The 22,051-nt window shown below is 53.6% G+C and overlaps 1 protein-coding gene across 2 annotated transcripts in view; it reads left to right on the forward strand.

The window, feature by feature from the left end:
* FAM133B (family with sequence similarity 133 member B) overlaps positions 1–22,051 on the forward strand; it is a 58,177-nt gene that overhangs the window by 3,142 nt on the left and 32,984 nt on the right. For both annotated transcript variants that reach the window (XM_075315648.1, XM_075315649.1), the window contains exon 4: positions 19,148–19,222. In XM_075315648.1, coding sequence (XP_075171763.1) covers positions 19,148–19,222 — 75 coding nt within the window. The remainder of the gene's footprint in view (positions 1–19,147; positions 19,223–22,051) is intronic.

A 22,051-nucleotide genomic window follows, 5' to 3' on the forward strand; every position in this document is an offset into this window, starting at 1 on the left:
AGTATTCGTTAACGGCCATTAGCTTGATCTGGAGCCATGTTGACTTGCTGGATAAATGATCTTATGTAATTATGTTGAAAAAAATGAATATAATAGTATAATCTAAGAATTTAAAGGAGCTGTCTGAAACATTAATATTGATGTCCTTTCCTTTAGCCACGTTCACATTTTCAGCATTTGGTCTATATTTCACATCAGTGTTTGTAAGCCAAGACAGGGAGTGAGTGAACATTGCAGAAGTGGTGCCCGTGTTTCTATTATACTTTTCCTTTTGATTGTTCCACTCCTGGTTTTGTCATACAAATACTGACCAAATTCTGAACATGTGAACGTGGCCTTCGGATAGGTCCTCAATACAAGATGAGTGGGGGAGCTGATCACTTGTGCCAGGGGTATGTGCTCCGTTGCAAAGCGCCATCAACGGTATAGTGGCCGTGAATGGGAACTGCACATCTGTCCCGATAAAAATGAATAGGACAGAACCTGCTGTGACCACTATACAGTTAACAGCTGATTGATAGGGGTGCCGGGTGTTGCACCCCCCCTTCCACCGATCTGGCATTTGTGGCCTATGGGACAACCCCTTTTTAATGTTGATGGAATATAAAATTATAATCTAATTTTAATGTATGTTGTATGATCACTAGTACAAATGGCTGGAATTGATAATATAAGTTAAAAAGAACCCAACCAAATCTTATGGTAGCCAATCAGAGAAATGTTCTTCTTGCATATCACCTTATGTACCTGGATTATTTTGTTCACTCCTGTTGCATTAAAATATTAGGCTATGTGCCCAAAGGGACTCTGTACCTCCAGATTTTGCCAAGGAAAACCTGCGGATTTATCTGGATTTTCTTTATCGTTCCTATGGGAGACCCAGACATTGGGTGTATAGCTTCTGCCTCCGGAGGACACACAAAGTACTACACTAAAAAGTGTAGCTCCTCCCTCAGAACCTATACACCCCCTGGAGAACCAGATCTAGCCAGTTCATTGCTTTGTGTTCAGGAGGCATACATCCACACATGCATTCTCATCTGATTTTTCATTTTTGGAAAGAGTTTGAAGAAAAGCGGGTCCAAGTCTGGACCCCCGGCATGTCCCTTCTCACCCCACTGTGTCGGCGGTGTTGTTAAGGTTGATTCCAAGGCTGGAGCCTTACATGCCGCGCTCCTTCACCATCCCTCGGGCTCTGGCTTGAAGTGGGAGCCAGCACGGTTCTCCATGCTTGGCAGGAGACCGGTCTCCATCCGCAGCCCTTCAGGATCCTGCTGGACCGGAGCACTCATCCCCAGGGACTTGGAACCCTGCGCCTCAGTAAGCTAAGTACCTGAGACGTTTATATTCTGGGGGTCCCTGTACTTTATTATGGTGGGAGAGTGTGCTGAGTGAATTTTCTGACATTTCCGGCCGGTTCTCTGGCTGTCGCCTGAGAACCGCGCCGATGGTGCCTGCGCGCCGGCCGCACCGCTCAAATTTAGGCCCCGGCTTCGCCGGAGGCCTACTTTCGGTTTCACTGCCCTCGCATGTCTTTCATGCAAAGGGACAGTGCGGCTCCGCCCAGCGGCTGTTCTGCACAGGGGAGAGACACTCCTCACTGAGTACATGTCTCCTGCCCTGTAAGTCTCTTTGGCCCTCCAGATCCCGCTCTCAGGGTTGGTCCCGCCCCCTCTCCTCGCTCCGGCGCCATTTTATCAGCGTTTTCTCTGCGATCAGCACTGGCTGCAGCATCCCTGCTGAGGTGCTTGGGGGTCCGGGCTTCGGGATCTGGAGGGCACACAACACCGCTCCAGCGGTCTGGTAAGCTACAACCTCTGGTTGTGGGCCTCTGTATATACTCTCTGGGGGTCACTCTGGCAGAGCCCCACCTTCAGCAGCATGTCTCACACGAGGAGCAAGGCTCCAAAGCTGTATTCAGTATGCGCTGCATGTAAGCTCGTGCTGCCTGAACCAAGCACATATCCACATTGTGATGCCTGCTCTAACCTGACGATGCCTCAGCCTGGAATCGCACCCCCAGTGGTCTCTCCGGCTGCTCCGGCTCCTGTGGCTGAACCCCTGGCTTGGGTAGAATCCTTATCTAGGTCTATCTCCCAGTCTTTTGCCGACTCCATGGGACAGCTGTCCCGGACTTTGCTGAACATGCATCAGCCCCCTTGACAGGGAGCCTCTGCTGCTAGGGCTCTTTCAGCGGAGCTCACAGAGGATTCTTCATCTGGTCCCAGACCCCGTCCTCCTAAGAGGAGACATAGGGCTCCCTCCCCTTCCTCGTCCCGCGGCTCTTTTTCAGAAGCTGACTCGCGGGACGAGGAGGATGCCTTTACAGGGGGCTCGGAGGCTACCTCCATGTGCCCCATTGATCTGTCCGAAAGTGACTCAGATGTTAGTGATTTGATTGCGTCCATTAATTCTGTACTGGACCTCAATCTGCCAGTATCAGAGGAGGCAGAAAAGCACCAGTTTACCTCGCCTAAGAGGACAAAGAGTGTGTTCTTTAACCACTCCAGTTTTCAGGCCGCTGTGACCAAGCCTAGGGCCTGTCCTGACAAACGCTTCCCAAAGCGTGGTTCTGATGACTGTTTTCCCTTTCCACCAGAGGTGGTCAAGGAGTGGGCTCATTCACCAAAGGTAGACCCCCCGGTGTCTAGACTCTCAGCCCGGACCGTGGTATCAGTGGCTGATGGCACCTCTCTTAAGGATTCCACTGACCGCCAGGTTGACCTTCTGGCCAAATCTGTATATGAGGCGGCAGGGGCCTCGTTCTCCCCATCTTTTGCAGCAGTGTGGGCTCTCAAAGCCATCTCTGCTTCTCTAGAGGAGATGCATTCCCTCACCAGGGAATCTATACCCGAAATGGTTGCCTTAACTTCCCAGGCTTCAGCTTTTTCATCCTATGCCATGTCTGCCATGCTGGAGGCTTCTCACCGCACTGCGGTGGCTTCGGCTAATTCCCTCGTTATCCGCAGGATCTTGTGGCTTCGAGAGTGGAAGGCAGATGCTTCTTCTAAGAAGTACCTTGCTGGGCTCCCTTTTGCTGGGTCCCGGCTGTTCGGAGAACAGCTGGATGAAATTATTAAGGAAGCTACTGGCGGGAAGAGTACTTCCATGCCACAAACCAAAACCAGGAAACCTGTCCAGGGTAGGAATCAGTCGAGGTTTCGTTCCTTTCGTTCCTCCAACTGGTCGTCCTCTAAGCCCTCGGCCTCGTCCACTAACTCTGCCAAGGACCAAAAATCCAACTGGCGCACAAAGGCGCGTCCACAGAAGACCGCAGGAGCTGCTGCCACTAAGGCAGCCTCCTCTTGACTATCTGTCCGCGCCAGCAACGTCCTTAGTCGGTGGCAGGCTCTCCCACTTTGGCGACACGTGGTTTCAACACGTCTCCGATCAGTGGGTGCGGGATATCATCTCCCACGGCTACAGGATAGAATTCTCTTCCAGCCCGCCAAACAGATTTTTTCTGTCAACTCCCCCCTGCTCCAAGGCCGCCGCCTTCTCTCAGGCCGTGGCATCCTTGCAGGCCAACGGAGTAATTGTACCGGTTCCCGCCCGGGAACGGTTCAGAGGTTTCTACTCAAATCTCTTCCTAGTCCCCAAAAAGGACGGTTCCTTCCGGCCCATCCTGGATCTCAAGCTTCTCAACAAGCATGTTCAGGTGCGGCATTTTCGCATGGAATCTCTGCGATCAGTCATTGCCTCAATGACCCAAGGGGATTTCCTGGCATCCATCGACATCAGAGATGCCTATCTGCATGTGCCAATTGCAGTTTCTCACCAGCGTTGGCTACGTTTTGCAATCGGAGAAGATCATTTCCAATTCATGGCTCTCCCCTTCGGGTTAGCCACGGCCCCTCGTGTATTCACCAAGGTCATGGCAGCAGTGGTTGCGGTTCTGCACCTCCAGGGGTTGGCAGTGATTCCTTAACTGGACGACCTTCTAGTCAAGGCTTCATCCAGCGCAGATTGTCAGCGGAGTATCTCGCTCACTCTCGCCACTCTTGCCCAATTCGGGTGGCTGGTCAATCTGCCCAAATCCACTCTGACTCCGACCCAGAGGCTCACGTACCTAGGGATGCAGTTCGAGACTCTGCCGGCACTTGTGAAGTTGCCCTTGATCAAACAGCAGTCCCTCCAACTGGCGGTGCGCTCTCTGCTGAGGCCCCGCCGTTATTCCTTCAGGCACCTGATGCAGGTGCTGGGTCAGATGGTGGCGTCAATGGAGGCTGTTCCCTTTGCCCAGTTCCATCTGCGTCCTCTGCAGCTGGACATTCTCCGCTGTTGGGACAAGCGGCTTTCCTCCTTGCACAGGTTAGTGACTCTGTCGCCACAGACCAGGAGCTCTCTTCAGTGGTGGCTTCGGCCCCTCTCTCTGTCTCAGGGACGCTCCTTCCTGGCTCCGTCCTGGGTGGTCCTCACCACGGATGCCAGTCTATCCGGCTGGGGAGCGGTATGTCTCCACCACCGAGCACAGGGCACTTGGACTCCGTCCGAGTCAGCCCTCTCGATCAATGTACTGGAAACCAGAGCTGTGCTCCTAGCTCTCGTAGCCTTTCGCCACCTGTTGGCGGGCAGGCACATCCGAGTCCAGTCAGACAACGCGACAGCGGTTGCCTACATCAATCACCAAGGCGGGACACGCAGCCGCCTGACAATGTTGGAGGTACAACGTATCCTTCAATGGACGGAGGACTACAAGTCCACCATATCCGCAGTCCACATCCCAGGCGTAGAAAACTGGGAGGCAGATTATCTCAGCCGTCAAACCGTGGACAGTGGCGAGTGGTCCCTGCATCCGGCAGTGTTCCAGTCAATCTGCCGCAAGTGGGGCACTCCGGACGTGGACCTAATGGCATCCCGTCACAACAACAAGGTTCCGATTTACGTGGCTCGCTCCCACGATCCTCAGGCCTTCGCAGCGGATGCTCTGGTTCAAGATTGGTCCCAGTTTCGTCTGTCCTACGTGTTTCCCCCTCTAGCTCTCTTGCCCAGAGTCCTGCGCAAGATCAGAATGGAGGGCCGTCGGGTCATCCTCATTGCTCCGGATTGGCCCAGGCGAGCTTGGTTCCCAGACCTGCTCCGTCTGTCCGTAGAGGTGCCGTGGCATCTTCCGGACCGTCCAGACCTTCTCTCACAAGGTCCGTTTTTCCGCCAGAATTCTGCGGCTCTCAGATTGACGGCGTGGCTCTTGAGTCTTGGCTCTTGACGGCTTCTGGTATTCCTCCTGAAGTCATTTCCACTATGACTCTGGCCCGGAAGTCTTCCTCGGCCAAAATCTATCACAGGACTTGGAAAATTTTCCTGTCCTGGTGTCGCTCTTCTGGCCATGCTCCTTGGCCTTTTTCCTTGCCGACCCTTCTGTCCTTTCTACAGTCCGGTCTGCAGCTAGGACTGTCCCTCAATTCTCTCAAGGGACAAGTCTCGGCTCTGTCAGTGCTGTTCCAGCGGCGTATCGCCCAGCTGGCTCAGGTCCGCACCTTCATGCAGGGCGCGTCTCACATCATTCCGCCTTACCGGCGGCCCTTGGATCCCTGGGACCTCAATTTGGTCCTCACGGCCTTGCAGAAACCCCCCTTTGAGCCTCTTAGGGAGGTTTCTTTGTTTCGTCTTTCACAGAAAGTGGTCTTTCTAGTGGCCATAACTTCCCTCAGGAGAGTCTCTGATTTGGCTGCGCTCTCTTCGGAGTCACCTTTTTTGTTTTTTCATCAAGACAAGGTGGTTCTCCGTCCGACTCCGGACTTTCTTCCTAAGGTGGTTTCTCCTTTCCACCTTAACCAGGACATTACCCTGCCTTCCTTTTGTCCGGCTCCTGTTCATCGCTTTGAAAAAGCGCTGCATACTCTGGATCTGGTGCAGGCGCTCCGGATCTATGTGTCTCGCACCGCTGTTCTTAGGCGGTGCACCTCTCTTTTTGTGCTAACCACAGGTCGGCGTAAGGGCCTCTCTGCTTCTAAGCCGACCTTAGCCCGTTGGATTAGGTCGACCATTTCGGATGCCTACCAGTGTTCTCAGGTGCCTCCCCCGCCGGGGATCAAGGCACACTCGACCAGAGCTGTCGGTGCCTCTTGGGCTTTCAGGCACCAGGCTACGGCTCAGCAAGTCTGTCAGGCTGCCACTTGGACTAGCCTGCATACCTTTTCAAAGCACTACCAAGTGCATGCTCATGCTTCGGCAGATGCGAGCTTGGGCAGACGCATCCTTCAGGCAGCTGTCGCCCATTTGTGAAGTTAGGTTTTGCCTACTTCTTAGTTTTCTGTTTATTCCCACCCATGGACTGCTTTGAGACGTCCCATGGTCTGGGTCTCCCATAGGAACGATAAAGAAAAAGAGAATTTTGTTTACTTACCGTAAATTCTTTTTCTTATAGTTCCGTATTGGGAGACCCAGCTCCCTCCCTGTTGGCAGTTTCTTGTTCCTCGTGTTATCACCGGCTGTTGTCGTGGACAGAGTCTCCGGTTGTTCTGGTTCTTGCTCTGTTTTTACTTGTGGGTGGCTATTCTCCTTCAGCTTTTGCACTAAACTGGCTAGATCTGGTTCTCCAGGGGGTGTATAGGCTCAGAGGGAGGAGCTACACTTTTTAGTGTAGTACTTTGTGTGTCCTCCGGAGGCAGAAGCTATACACCCAATGTCTGGGTCTCCCAATACGGAACTATAAGAAAAAGAATTTATGGTAAGTAAACAAAATTTCTTCAGCGCTCTATTGGGAGACCCAGACGATTGGGGTATAGCTACTGCCCTCCGGAGGCCACACAAAGCACTACACTAAAAAGTGCAAGGCCCCTCCCCTTCTGGCTATACCCCCCCGTGGTATCTTGGGTTCTCCAGTTTTCAAGCTTTGTGCGAAGGAGGTCAGACATCCACGCATAGCTCCACAGATTTTAGTCAGCAGTAGCTGCTGACTATTTCGGATGGAAGAAAAGAGGGCCCATATAGGGCCCCCAGCATGCTCCCTTCTCACCCGTGGATGGTGTTGTAAGGTTGAGGTACCTATTGCTGGTACAGGGGCTGGAGCCCCACATGCTGTTTTTCCTTCCACATCCCCTGGTAGGGCTCTGTGGAAGTGGGATCCTGCCGGCCTCTAAGCTCTGACGCCGGGCTCCATCCACAGACCCAGTTGAACCTGATGGATATGGAGCAGGAGTACAATCAGGGACAAGGCCCTGCATCATACAGGTACTCTGTGTCCCCGGCAGGCACAGACACACTCCGGGCTGGCTGGGTGTTGTAGTGCGCCGGGGACCGTAACGTTGGAGTTAGTGTTCCTACAGTTTACTGGGGGACTTTGTGTTGTGGGAACGCAGCGCCGACCCCCACTGGACCGGGCGGCGCTGCTGTGACTTGTGGTGCGCCGGGGACACGCCGACCGCGCTTTTACGGCGGCGGCGTTTATAAATCCAGTCCCCGGCTTTTGCGGCCTAGCTCCGCTTCGTTCCCGCCCCCACCCTGTCAATCAGGGTAGGGGAGAGACGCTGTTTCGCAGCAGCGACGAGGGCTGGAGCCTGATTTACATGCTCCAGCCCTCTCACTAGGCACAGAGGGAAGCAGGCTTCCCGCTCTTAGTCAGGAACGCCCAGGGCCCGCCCCCCCTCCTCTCCCAGGACGCCGGCAGCCATTACATGCAGTCTGGCTAGAGGAAGGACGCAAGGCTCTGGGAGACCTGGACTAGGGGGCTTTTGGAGACCACACACCCGCTCTTAAGCGGGCGGTAAGCGGCATTTCAGCTGGCCCCTCTAGTGCCTCAGTGTGTATTGGTGTACTGTGTCACCAGATATATATATTTAGTTATTTCTTGCACTGTGAGGTCGCTTCCTGGCTGGATACCCCAGATCGCTCTGAGGAGGCAGCAACATGTCATCCACAAAACGCAAGGCTGCCAAGGCTAGGGCTGTGTACACTGCGTGTGCTGCATGTGGGGCTGCTCTACCAGCAGGTTCCAAAGACCCCCATTGTGTGCAATGCTCAGATCCGGTGCTGCTTCGCCAGCCGGAGTCCGGAGGGGTAGTGACTCAGGCTGAGACGCTTGTAAGTCCTGCCCCGGTGTCAGGGACAGACTTTGCAGTTTTTGCTGATGGAATGTCTGTGACTATGGCAAAAATCCTTGAAACTTTGCAATCCATGACTGGGGCTCAGTCTATGGACACGGCGAGGTCTCTGTCCTCTAATCCCCCTCAGTTGGAATTAATCCAGACTGCAAGGGGGTCCCCGGCTTCCCAGGCTGAGTATTATGACTCAGATGATAGCCCCAGCCACCCTAAGCGAGCTCGCTGGGAAAGACCCTCAACGTCATCACACTGCTCAGGGTCTCAGCGCGATCAGTCGCCCTGTGATGCGTCTGAAGAGAGTGATCAGGAGTCTTATCCTGGAACCCCTCTCAATCTGGATACCCCGGATGGGGACGCCATGGTAAACGATCTTATCTCAGCCATCAATAGACTGTTGGATATTTCTCCCCCAGCTCCTTCTGCAGAGGAGGCAGCTGCAGAGCAGGAGAAGTTTCGTTTCCTCTATCCCAAGCGTAAATTGAGTGCTTTCTTGGATCACTCTGACTTCAGAGAGTCAATCCAGAAACACGACGCTCATCCAGAAAGGCGTTTCTCTAAACGTTCTAAGGATACACGTTTTCCTTTCCCCCCTGATGTGGTCAAGCGCTGGACCCAGTGTCCAAAAGTAGACCCCCCGATTTCCAAACTTGCAGCTAGATCCATAGTTGCAGTGGAGGATGGCGCTTCACTTAAGGATGCCAATGACAGACAGATGGACCTTTGGTTAAAATCTGTCTATGAAGCTATCGGCGCGTCGTTTGCTCCAGCATTCGCAGCCGTATGGGCACTCCAAGCTATTTCAGCTGGTTTAGCAAAAGTGGATGCTATCATACATCCAGCGGCGCCGCAAGTGGCGTCCCTTACCTCGCAGATGTCTGCGTTTGCGTCTTACGCTATCAATGCGGTCCTAGAATCTACCAGCCGCACCTCAATGGCGTCCGCCAATTCGGTAGTTTTGCGCAGAGCCTTGTGGTTAAAGGACTGGAAAGCAGATGCTGGTTCCAAAAAATGTTTAACCAGCTTGCCTTTATCTAGAGACAGACTGTTTGGCGAGCCATTGGCTGACATCATTAAACAGTCCAAGGGTAAAGACTCTTCCTTACCCCAGCCCAGATCAAGCAAACCTCAGCAGAAAAAATGGCAGCAGAGGTTTCAGTCCTTTCGAGGTTCGGGCAAGACACAATTCTCCTCGTCCAAAGGGACTCAGAGGACGCAAAGAGTCTCGGATTCCTGGCGGGCTCACGCACGCCCCAAGAAAGCAAATGGAGGAACCGCTTCCAAAGCGGCTACCTCATGACTTCCAGCCCCCCCCCTCCGCATCTCCGGTTGGGGGCAGGCTCTCCCGCTTTTCCGACATTTGGATGTCACAGGTCAAAGACCGGTGGGTGACAAACATTTTGTCTCGCGGGTACAGAATCGAGTTCAGTTCTCGTCCTCCAGCTCGGTTCTTCAGAACCTCCCCACATCCAGACCGAGCAGATGCCCTGCTGCAGGCGGTGGACTCCCTAAGAGCGGAAGGAGTAGTGGTTCCTGTACCGCCTCAGGAACAAGGGCGAGGGTTTTACTCCAATCTCTTTGTGGTTCCAAAAAAGGACGGCTCGTTCCGTCCTGTTCTGGATCTAAAGCTGCTCAACAAACATGTGCACGCCAGACGGTTCCGGATGGAAACCCTCCGCTCTGTCGTTGCCTCAATGTCTCAAGGAGACTTCCTTGCCTCAATAGACATCAAAGATGCTTATCTCCACGTGCCAATTGCTACAGAACATCAACGTTTTCTACGTTTTGTGATAGGAAACGACCATCTTCAGTTCGTAGCTCTGCCATTCGGTCTGGCGACAGCCCCCCGGGTCTTCACCAAGGTCATGGCGGCGGTGGTAGCAGTCTTGCACTCTCAGGGACACTCGGTGATCCCTTACCTAGACGATCTACTTGTCAAGGCACCCTCTCAAGAGGCATGCCAACTCAGTCTACATGCTACGCTGGAGACTCTACAGACGTTCGGATGGATCATCAACTTTCCAAAGTCGAATCTGTCACCGTCACAGTCGCTAACGTATCTTGGCATGGAGTTTCATACTCGAGCAGCGAGAGTGAAGCTTCCGCTGAACAAGCAGCGGTCCCTACAGACAGGGGTGCAATCCCTCCTTCAAGGCCAGTCGCACCCCTTACGGCGCCTCATGCACTTCCTCGGGAAGATGGTGGCAGCCATGGAAGCAGTTCCCTTTGCGCAGTTTCATCTGCGCCCACTTCAATGGGACATTCTCCGCCAATGGGACGGGAAGTCAACGTCCCTGGACAGGAAAGTCTCTCTTTCCCAGACGGCCAAGGACTCTCTACAATGGTGGCTCCTTCCCACCTCATTGTCTCAGGGAAGATCCTTCCTGCCCCCATCCTGGGCAGTGGTCACGACAGATGCGAGTCTGTCAGGGTGGGGAGCAGTGTTTCTCCACCACAGGGCCCAGGGGACGTGGACTCCGCAGGAGTCCACCCTTCAGATCAATGTTCTGGAAATCAGGGCAGTGTATCTTGCCCTACTGGCCTTCCAACAGTGGCTGGAAGGAAAGCAGATCCGAATCCAGTCGGACAACTCCACAGCGGTGGCATACATCAACCACCAAGGAGGGACGCGCAGTCGGCAAGCATTCCAAGAAGTCCGGCGCATTCTAATGTGGGTGGAGGACACAGCATCCACCATATCCGCGGTTCACATCCCAGGCGTAGAAAATTGGGAAGCAGACTTCCTCAGTCGCCAGGGCATGGACGCAGGGGAGTGGTCCCTTCACCCGGACGTGTTTCAGGAAATCTGTCGCCGATGGGGAGTGCCGGACGTCGACCTAATGGCGTCCCGGCACAACAACAAGGTCCCGGCATTCATGGCGAGGTCGCGCGATCACCGAGCTCTGGCGGCAGACGCATTAGTTCAAGATTGGTCGCAGTTCCGGCTCCCATACGTCTTCCCACCTCTGGCACTCTTGCCCAGAGTGTTACGCAAGATCAGATCCGATTGCAGCCGCGTCATACTCGTCGCCCCAGACTGGCCGAGGAGATAGTGGTATCCGGATCTGTGGCATCTCACGGTCGGTCGACCGTGGTCACTGCCAGACCGACCAGACTTACTGTCCCAAGGGCCGTTTTTCCATCAGAATTCTGCGGCCCTGAACCTGACTGTGTGGCCATTGAGTCCTGGATCCTAGCGTCCGCAGGATTATCTCAAGGAGTCGTAGCCACAATGAGACAAGCTAGGAAGTCAACGTCTGCTAAGATCTACCACAGAACGTGGAAGATTTTCTTATCCTGGTGCTCTGCACAGAGAGTATCCCCTTGGCCATTTGCATTGCCCACCTTTCTTTCCTTCCTGCAATCGGGGTTGGAAAAGGGCTTGTCGCTCAGCTCCCTTAAAGGGCAAGTCTCGGCACTATCTGTGTTTTTTCAGAAGCGTCTAGCACGTCTTCCTAAGGTGCGCACGTTCCTACAGGGGGTCTGTCATATTGTGCCCCCGTACAAGCGGCCGTTAGATCCATGGGATCTGAACAGAGTACTAGTTGCTCTGCAAAAGCCGCCCTTCGAGCCTCTAAAGGACGTTTCCTTTTCTCGCCTGTCACAGAAAGTGGCGTTTCTCGTTGCGATCACATCGCTTCGGCGAGTGTCTGAGCTGGCAGCTCTGTCATCCAAGGCTCCCTTCCTGGTGTTCCACCAGGACAAGGTAGTGCTGCGCCCCATTCCGGAGTTTCTCCCTAAGGTCGTATCCTCGTTTCATCTTAATCAGGATATATCCTTGCCTTCCTTTTGTCCTCAGCCGGTTCACCGGTATGAGAAAGACTTACGTTTGCTAGATCTGGTGAGAGCACTCAGAATCTATATTTCTCGCACGGCGCCTATCCGCCGTTCAGATGCACTTTTTGTCCTTGTCGCTGGCCAGCGCAAGGGGTCGCAGGCTTCTAAAGCCACCCTGGCTCGATGGATCAAAGAACCAATTCTGGAAGCCTACCGTTCTGCTGGGCTTCCGGTTCCTTCAGGGCTGAAAGCCCACTCAACCAGAGCTGTGGGTGCGTCCTGGGCTTTGCGACACCAGGCTTCGGCTCAACAGGTGTGCCAGGCAGCTACCTGGTCGAGTCTGCACACTTTCACCAAACATTATCAGGTGCATACCTATGCTTCGGCGGATGCCAGCTTAGGTAGAAGAGTCCTGCAGGCGGCAGTGACATCCCCGTAGGGGAGGGCTGTTTTGCAGCTCTAACATGAGGTATCTCTTTACCCACCCAGGGACAGCTTTTGGACGTCCCAATCGTCTGGGTCTCCCAATAGAGCGCTGAAGAAGAAGGGAATTTTGTTACTTACCGTAAATTCCTTTTCTTCTAGCTCTTATTGGGAGACCCAGCACCCGCCCTGTTGTCCTTCGGGATTTTTTTGTTGTTTGCGGGTACACATGTTGTTCATGTTGAACGGTTTTTCAGTTCTCCGACGTTATTCGGAGTTAATTTGTTTAAACCAGTTATTGGCTTCCTCCTTCTTGCTTTGGCACTAAAACTGGAGAACCCGTGATACCACGGGGGGGTATAGCCAGAAGGGGAGGGGCCTTGCACTTTTTAGTGTAGTGCTTTGTGTGGCCTCCGGAGGGCAGTAGCTATACCCCAATCGTCTGGGTCTCCCAATAAGAGCTAGAAGAAAAGGAATTTACGGTAAGTAACAAAATTCCCTTCTCTCTTTTCTTTGTCGCTCCATTGGGAGACCCAGACAATTGGGTGTATAGCTTCTGCCTCCGGAGGCCACACAAAGTATTACACTTTAAAAAGTGTAACCCCTCCCCTCTGCCTATACACCCTCCCGTGCATCACGGGCTCCTCAGTTTTATGCTTTGTGTGGAAGGAGGCACACATCCACTCATGCATTCTCATATTAGTTATATCGGTTGGAAGAAAAGTGGGCCCCCACGGGGCCCCCGGCATGTTCCCTTCTCACCCCACTATGTCGGCGGTGCTGTTAAGGTTGAGGTACCCATTGCGGGTACAAAGGCCGGAGCCTCATGCCGTCTCCTTCACCATCCCTTAGCGGCTCTGGGAGAATTGGGATCCTGAGCGGTCATCCATTCACTGGGACCGTGCTCCCTCCGCAGCCCCTGTGGGAATCTGTCGGACAGGAGTTTATTTATCCTCAGGGACCGGGCCCTGCATCACTAAGGTACTCTGTATCCCCATGGGGGATGTGCATGGAGCGCCTTCATCCCGGACGCTGCAGCAGCTGCTTATTTGTGACGGCCGGCGGACTTCCGCGCCGACCGCGCCTGCTTGTCGGCCGCGGTCTTAAATTTAGTCCCCGGCTTCAATTGCGGCCTAGTAGCAAAAATCCCGCCCCCGGGCCGGTCTGTCAGGGGTAAGGGCGGGACTGCCGACCTGACGTCGGATGTGAGGGCCGGAGCATCCTGTATGTTTCCTCCCCCCTCACTGATCACTGTGGGGACTCCAGATTCCCGCACTTTTCTAGCGCCGCCCATGGCCCCACTCCTCCCCAGAGAGCTCCGGCAGCCATTTTTTTGGCATTCTGCCTGTGGAGGATTTCCAGGAAAGAGCTCTGCAACGCTGGGAGACCTAAGGCAGGGAATCTGGAGGACACACGCTCCGCTTTTTAGCGGTCGGTAAGCCACACCGGTCACCCGGTGCTGGTCCCCTTAGGGTGCCGGAATAGATACTATATATATATATATATATTTATATATTTCTGTTCGGTCGGGCTGTATACCCTTTCCCATATACCCTCAGTGATCACTCTCCTAGGAGACAACAGCATGTCGTCCACAAGGAGCAAGGGTGCCAAGGCACAGGGTTATTTTGCGACCTGTACCTCTTGTGCGGCTAAGTTACCTGCGGGTTCCACCTACCCTCACTGTGAGCAATGCTCAACCCCTGTTTTGCTTGCTCAGCCGGAGCCTCGGTCACTAGTGGGCCCCTCGGCTCAGGTAGAACCCCCTGCTCCCCCTGTCCAGGCGGCAGGGACAGAGTTTGCAGTTTTTGCTGAAAAACTATCTGAATCACTCTCACAATCCATGGCTCAGTCTATGGACAAATGGTCTGCCAAGCTGCTTGAAGCTTTGCAGTCCAGACCGGTCCTTACACAGGCCCCGGGCCCTGTTGGATCTTCGCCTCCAGGCCCCTCTCTGTCCGCGCCGCAGCGCGCTCCCAGGGGGGGCCCTAGGTCTCACGTGGAGGACTCCTGCCCGGACCACAGTCCCAGACCGGCTAAGCGGGCCCGCTGGGAATCTTCCCTGACTTCTTCACGCTGCTCGGGTTCCCAGCTTGAGGACTCTCTGGAGGACGAGGCGGACGTCGCAGCTCAGGGCTCTGACCCTGACGTTGCTCTCAATCTTGATACACCTGAAGGGGACGCCATAGTAAATGACCTTATCTCGTCCATCAACCAGGTGTTAGATATATCTCCCCCGCCGCCACCTGTAGAGGAGTCGACTTCTCAGCAGGAGAAACACCAGTTTCGGTTCCCTAAACGTACACGGAGTGCGTTTTTCGATCACTCTAACTTCAGAGATGCTGTCCAGAAGCCCAGAGCGGTTCCGGACAAGCGCTTTACTAAGCGCCTTACTGACACACGTTACCCCTTCCCCTCTGACGTTGTTAAGGGTTGGGCTCAATGTCCCAAGGTGGATCCCCCAGTCTCTAGATTGGCGGCTAGATCTGTGGTATCGGTTGCAGATGGCTCATCGCTAAAGGATGCCACTGACAGGCAGATGGATTTCACCAGGAGCTCTATCTGTGAAGCCACGGGCGCGTCTTTTGCAGCCGTGTGGGCACTCCAAGCTATCTCAGCTTGTCTGGCTGAGATTAATGCGGTCACACGTAATTCTGCTCCGCAGGTTGCGTCTTTGACTTCTCAGGCGTCAGCTTTTTCTTCCTACGCCATGAACGCAGTTCTAGACTCTGCTAGCCGTACAGCGGTGGCATCCGCTAACTCTGTGGCAGTCCGCAGGGCCATGTGGCTGCGCGAATGGAAGGCAGACTCGACTTCCAAGAGGTTCTTAACCGGTTTGCCGTTTTCTGGCGACCGCTTGTTTGGCGAACGATTGGATGAGATTATTAAGAAATTCAAGGGAAAGGACTCCTCCTTACCCCAGTCCAAACCGAAGAGACCTCAGCAACGGAAAATACAATCGAGGTTTCGGTCCTTTCGTCCCTCCGCCAAGCTCCAATCCTCTTCGTCCAGCAGGCCGGAGAAAGGCCAGAGGAACTCCTATGCGTGGCGGTCCAAGTCACGCCCCCAAAAGGCCGCAGGAGGCACTGCTTCCAAGGCGGCCTCCTCATGACTCTCGGCATCCCCGAACCGCATCCTCGGTCGGTGGCAGGCTCTCCCGCTTTTGTGACGCCTGGTGGCCACATGTTCAAGACCGATGGGTGAGAGACATTCTGTCTCACGGTTACAGGATAGAGTTCAGCTCTCGTCCCCCGACTCGTTTCTTCAGAACCTCTCCGCCCCCCGAGCGAGCCGATGCACTTTTTCAGGCGGTGAACGCTCTGAAGACAGAAGGAGTTGTGATCCCTGTTCCCCCCCAGGAACATGGTCGCGGCTTTTACTCCAACTTGTTCGTGGTGCCAAAGAAGGACGGTTCATTCCGTCCCGTTCTGGACCTCAAACTACTCAACAGACATGTGAGCACCAGACGGTTTCGGATGGAATCTCTCCGCTCGGTCATCGCTTCGATGTCACAAGGAGACTTCCTAGCATCGATCGACATCAAGGATGCTTATCTCCATGTGCCGATCGCACTCGAACATCAACGCTTTTTGCGTTTCGCCATCGGGGACGAACACCTTCAGTTCGTGGCATTGCCTTTCGGCCTGGCGACAGCCCCACGGGTGTTCACCAAGGTCATGGCATCTGTTGTGGCGGTTCTACACTCTCAGGGCCACTCGGTGATTCCCTACTTAGACGATCTTCTGGTCAGGGCACCCTCCCAGATGGCGTGTCAAAACAGCCTTTCCGTCGCTCTGGCGACTCTCCAGCAGTTCGGGTGGATCATCAACTTCCCAAAATCCAAGTTGACACCGACCCAATCACTGACGTACCTTGGGATGGAGTTTCATACTCGGTCAGCAGTAGTCATGCTACCGCTGGACAAACAGCTGTCGCTGCAGGCAGGGGTGCAATCTCTTCTTCGGGGTCAGTCACACCCCTTCAGGCGCCTCATGCACTTCCTGGGGAAGATGGTGGCAGCGATGGAGGCAGTGCCCTTCGCGCAATTCCATCTGCGGTCACTCCAGTGGGACATTTTCCGCAAATGGGACAGGAGGTCGACTTCCCTCGACAGGAACGTCTCTCTTTCCCTTGCAACCAAGACGTCACTTCAGTGGTGGCTCCTTCCCAACTCTCTGTCGCGGGGAAAATCCTTCCTACCCCCCACCTGGGCTGTGGTCACCACGGACGCGAGCCTGTCAGGGTGGGGGGCGGTTTTTCTCCACCACAGGGCTCAGGGAACCTGGACTCCGATAGAGTCTTCCCTTCAGCTATGTTCTGGAGATAAGGGCAGTGTATCTAGACCTATTGGCTTTTCATCGGTGGCTGGAGGGCAGGCAGATCCGGATCCAGTCGGACAACGCCACTGCCGTCGCATACATCAACCACCAAGGCGGCACTCGCAGTCGTCAAGCCTTCCAGGAAGTCCGACGGATTCTGCAGTGGGTGGAAGCCACAGCTTCCACCATCTCCGCAGTTCACATCCCGGGCGTAGAAAACTGGGAAGCAGATTTTCTCAGTCGACAGGGCATGGACGCGGGGGAATGGTCTCTTCACCCAGACGTGTTTCGAGAGATCTGTCGCCGCTGGGGAACGCCGGACGTCGATCTCATGGCGTCACGGCACAACAACAAAGTCCCGGCATTCATGGCCCGGTCTCAAGATCACAGAGCTCTGGCGGCGGACGCATTAGTTCAGGATTGGTCGCAGTTTCGACTGCCCTATGTATTTCCTCCTCTGGCGATGCTGCCCAGAGTGCTGCGCAAAATCAGGTCCGACTGTCGTCGCGCCATTCTCGTCGCCCCAAATTGGCCGAGGCGGTCATGATACCCGGATCTGTGGCATCTCACGGTGGGTCAACCGTGGGCGCTCCCAGACCGCCCAGACTTGCTGTCACAAGGGCCGTTTTTCCATCTGAATTCTGCGGCCCTCAACCTGACTGTGTGGCCATTGAGTCCTGGCTCCTAGCGTCCTCAGGGTTATCTCAAGATGTCATTGCCACTATGAGACAGACCAGGAAACCAACGTCCGCCAAGATCTATCACAGGTCTTGGAGGATCTTCTTATCCTGGTGCTCTGATAATGGTTTTACTCCCTGGCCCTTTGCCTTACCCACTTTTCTTTCATTCCTTTAATCCGGAATGGACAAGGGTTTGTCTCTCGGCTCTCTCAAGGGACAAGTATCGGCGCTATCCGTATTTTTTCAAAAGCGTCTAGCCAGGCTTCCGCAGGTCCGCACGTTCCTGCAGGGAGTTTGCCACATAGTCCCACCTTACAAGCGTCCGCTGGAACCCTGGGACCTTAACAGTGTGCTAACGGCTCTTCAGAAACCACCTTTCGAGCCGCTGCGGGATGTCTCCTTATCACGTCTTTCGCAGAAGGTGGCATTTCTAGTGGCAGTTACATCGCTCCGTAGAGTGTCGGAGCTGGCAGCGCTGTCATGCAAAGCCCCCTTCCTGGTTTTTCACCAGGATAAGGTGGTTCTGCTTCCTGTTCCGGAATTTCTCCCTAAGGTGGTATCTCCTTTTCATCTCAATCAGGATATCTCCTTACCTTCATTTTGCCCTAATCCAATTCACCAATGTGAAAAGGATTTGCACTCATTAGATCTGGTGAGAGTACTCCGGCTCTTAGTGTCTCGCACGGCGCCCCTGCGCCGTTCAGATGCGCTCTTTGTCCTTGTCGCTGGCCAGCGTAAGGGTTCGCAGGCTTCCAAGTCAACCTTGGCTCGGTGGATCAAGGAACCGATTCTTGAAGCTTACCGTTCTTCTGGGCTTCCGCTTCCTTTGGGGCTGAAAGCCCATTCTACCAGAGCCGTGGGTGCGTCCTGGGCATTGCGGCACCGGGCTACGGCTCGGCAGGTGTGTCAGGCAGCTACGTGGTCTAGTCTGCACACTTTCACGAAACACTATCAGGTGCATACCTATGCTTCGGCAGACGCCAGTCTAGGTAGGCGAGTCCTTCAGGCGGCGGTTGCCCACCTGTAAGAGGGGGTCGTTTTCGGCTCTTTTTATCGAGGTATTCTTTTACCCACCCAGGGACTGCTTTTGGACGTCCCAATTGTCTGGGTCTCCCAATGGAGCGACAAAGAAGAAGGGAATTTTGTTTACTTACCGTAAATTCCTTTTCTTCTAGCTCCTATTGGGAGACCCAGCACCCGCCCCTGTGCCCTTTGGGCTGGTTGTTCTTTTGTGTACACATGTTGTTGATGTTGATTTGTTCTTTTGGTTCATGGTTTTCAGTTCTCCGAACATCCTTCGGATTGAATTTACCTTAGACCAATTTATAAGTTTCCTCCTTCCTGCTTTTGCACCAAACTGAGGAGCCCGTGATGCACGGGAGGGTGTATAGGCAGAGGGGAGGGGTTACACTTTTTAAAGTGTAATACTTTGTGTGGCCTCCGGAGGCAGAAGCTATACACCCAATTGTCTGGGTCTCCCAATAGGAGCTAGAAGAAAAGGAATTTACGGTAAGTAAACAAAATTCCCTTCTTTCTAGATAAATCTGCAGGTTTCAGCATGTACAGACACGCCCCATGTTATCCTATGGGACATGGGGAGTGCTGTGTCCATGCTGCAGTATGTGCGGCTGCGGAATATGCCGCGGATGTCCCGCAGCCGCACATAACTGCATGTCAATTATTCCTGTGGAAATATTTGCAAATGTCCCGCCTCTCCACTATGGAGATAGAGGCCAGGACTTCCGCAGGTAATTTGCACGAATGTCCGCAGGTTTACCGCAGAAATTTCACTGGAATCCCGCAGCAATGAATAGTTGCGGATTCCGGGGAACTGCTGCGGGAAACCTGCGGATATATCCACGGGTACATAGTCTTAAATTTTTCTTTTTTTTCTTAAATGTTTCTCTAGAGTTGGAGGAAGGAGCTGGAAAAACACAGAGAGAAAATAATCAGTGGAAACGATAGTTCCTCAAAGAGAAAGGAGGTAAGAAACTATCAGTAAATAATGACAGACGATTCCGTGTTCACGCCTGAGCGTCTCTGAGAGTTCAGTGGTTACTGTACAGGACGAGGTTTCTTTACCGTTTTTCCAAAAATTGTATTGGTAAGCCAAATTTTAAAGAATGAGGGTTGATAATAATAATAATTATTAAAAAGAAAAGCCAAAACATACATGTATATTCCCTGCAACCTCCATAATGGACAAACCTGTATGTTTTATGTTTAGATTATCTTTAATGGGTTATTGCTAACATTAGCTTGTGTATCGGTGGGGTTCTGACCGCCCTTCACTCCATTCATCCTCTGTGGGACTGGTAGAAAACAGTAGCTCCCTGTACCCTAGCAGCCCCAGAGACCGGTGGTGGCGGACAATCTGGAGATACCAAAAAGAACCTGTCAGGTGCAATATGCACCCAGAACTATGAGCAGTTCTGCGTGCATATTGCTAATCCCTGCCCAGCAGTCCCAACCTATAGTAGCATAAATAGGAATCTTTAGAAAAATTATTTCTAAAGATCCCATTTCTTTATCGTTCCTTATGGGAGACCCAAACCATGGGTGTATAGCTACTGCCTCCGGAGGACACACAAAGTACTACACTAAAAGTGTAGCTCCTCCCTCCGAGCATATACACTCCCCGGATGACAAATCCAACCCAGTTTCATGCTTTGTGTTCAGGAGGTCACACACACACATGCATCCTCTTTTGATTTTTCATTTTTTCTAAAGATTTGGAAGAAAAGCGGGTCCACTGGACCCCCAGCATGTCCCTTCTCACCCCCCTGGCGGCGGTGCTGTTAAGGTTGACTTCAGGGCAGGAGCCCTTCATGCCGTGCTCCTTCACCATCCCTTATGGGCTCTGGCTTGAAGTTAGAGCAAACACGGTTCTCACTGCCTGGCAGGAGACCGGCCTCCATCCGCAGCCCTTTTGCAGGACCCTGCTGGACGGAGCACTGAACCCCCACCCCACAGGGCCTGGGCCCTGCGTCTCAAAGCTAAGTATAGAGACGTTATTCAGAGGGTCCTTCTGCAATGTGGGGCATTTTTATTGGGGGGGACAGTGATGTACTTTAATAACGCTGCTTTTTACTGTGTTTCCGGCCGGTTCCACGGTTTTTACTGAGAACCGCGCCGATGATGCCCGATTTTCGGCCGCATGCATAACTCTAGGCCCCAGCTTCAGCCGCGGCCTAGTTTCGTTTCGTTCCCCTGCATGTCGGTCATGCAGGGGGACACTGCAGCGCCGCCCGCCGGCCGCTCTGCACAGGGGAGAACACTCCTCTCTGAGGAGATGATTCCCTCCCCTGTACATCTCCTTAGCCCTCCGATTCCCGCTCCTGGGTTAACCCCCGCCTCCCCCCCTCACTCTGGCGCCATTTTCTCAGCGTTCTTAGCACGCTGGTCGGCGCTGGCTGCTAACTGCAGAAGGAGTGAATATCTGGCTGGGGGTCCAGGCTTGGTACGGAGGGCACACATAATAGCGGTCTGATAAGTCACAACCTCATGGTTGTGCACTTTTATACACTTTCAGGGCATTCTGAAGGAGTTAATTCTTTATTATAGAACCTCCTCCTCAGCAGCATGTCTCACACTAGGAGCAAGGCTCCAAGGCTCTACATACTCTGCATGCAAGCTCGTATTGCAGACCCACACTGTAATGCCAATGTGGTGGTGCCTCAGCCTGGAGTCTCCAGGCTGCACCCCCGGCTTGGGTAGCATCTTTTTCCAATGCTATTTCCCAGTCCTTTGCAGACTCCATTGGACAGTTGTCTCGGACGCTGCTAAGCATGCATCAGCCCCCTTCTCAGGGTGCCTCTGCTGCTCCAGCTCGCCCTGCAGAGCTCACAGAGTCTGTTTCACCTAATCCCAGACCCCGTCCTCCTAAACGGAGACGCAGGGACTCCTCTCCTTCCTCGTCCCACGGCTCTGCCTCACGGGCCGAGTCACAAGGCGAGGAGGATGCCCTTATTGGGGGCTCAGACGCTTCGTCTATGTACCCCATTGATACCGATGGTGATGCAGATGTTAGCGTTTTGATAGCGTCCATTAACTCCGTTCTGGACCTTAACCCTCCAGTGTCAGAAGAACAGGCTTCTCGGGTAGAAAAACACCTGTTTATCTCAGCTAAGAGAGCAGGCCACTGTGACTAGACCCAGGGCCTGTCCTGACAAACGCTTTAAGCGTACTTCTGACTCACTGGGGGCTCGGACGCTCTCCATGTACCCTGTTGATCTGTCCGAAAGTGACGCAGATGCTAATGATTTGATTGCGTCCATTATACTTGTACTGGACCTCTATCCGCCTGTTCAGGGGAGCACCCCTCTTTGGCAGAAAAGCATCAGTAAGGAGTACAAGGAGTGTGTTCCTTATCCACTCCAGCATTCAGGTCACTGTGACCAAGCCCAGAGCCTGTCCTGACAGACGCTTCCCATAGCGTGGGTCTGATCACTGTTTCCCCTTTCCACCAATGGTGGTCAAGGAGTGGGCTCATTCACCAAGGGTGGACCCTCCGGGATCTAGACTTTCAGCCCGGACAGTTGTATCAGTGGCTGACGGCTCCTCTCTGAGGATCCCACTGTCCGCCAGGTTGTCCTTCTGGCCAACTGTATATATGAGGCGGCAGGGGCCTCATTCTCCCCATCTTTTGCAGCAGTGCGGGCTCTCAAAGCCATCTCTGCTTCTCGGGAGGAGATGCATTCCCTCACCAGGGCCTTTATGCCCGATTTGGTTACCTTAACTTCCAGGCTTCAGTCTTTTCATCCTATAGCTGGAGACTGTCACCGCACTGCGGTGGCCTCGGCTACTTCCCTCG

Source organism: Anomaloglossus baeobatrachus, chromosome 6, assembly GCF_048569485.1.
Source record: "Anomaloglossus baeobatrachus isolate aAnoBae1 chromosome 6, aAnoBae1.hap1, whole genome shotgun sequence".
Classification (NCBI taxonomy): domain Eukaryota; kingdom Metazoa; phylum Chordata; class Amphibia; order Anura; family Aromobatidae; genus Anomaloglossus; species Anomaloglossus baeobatrachus.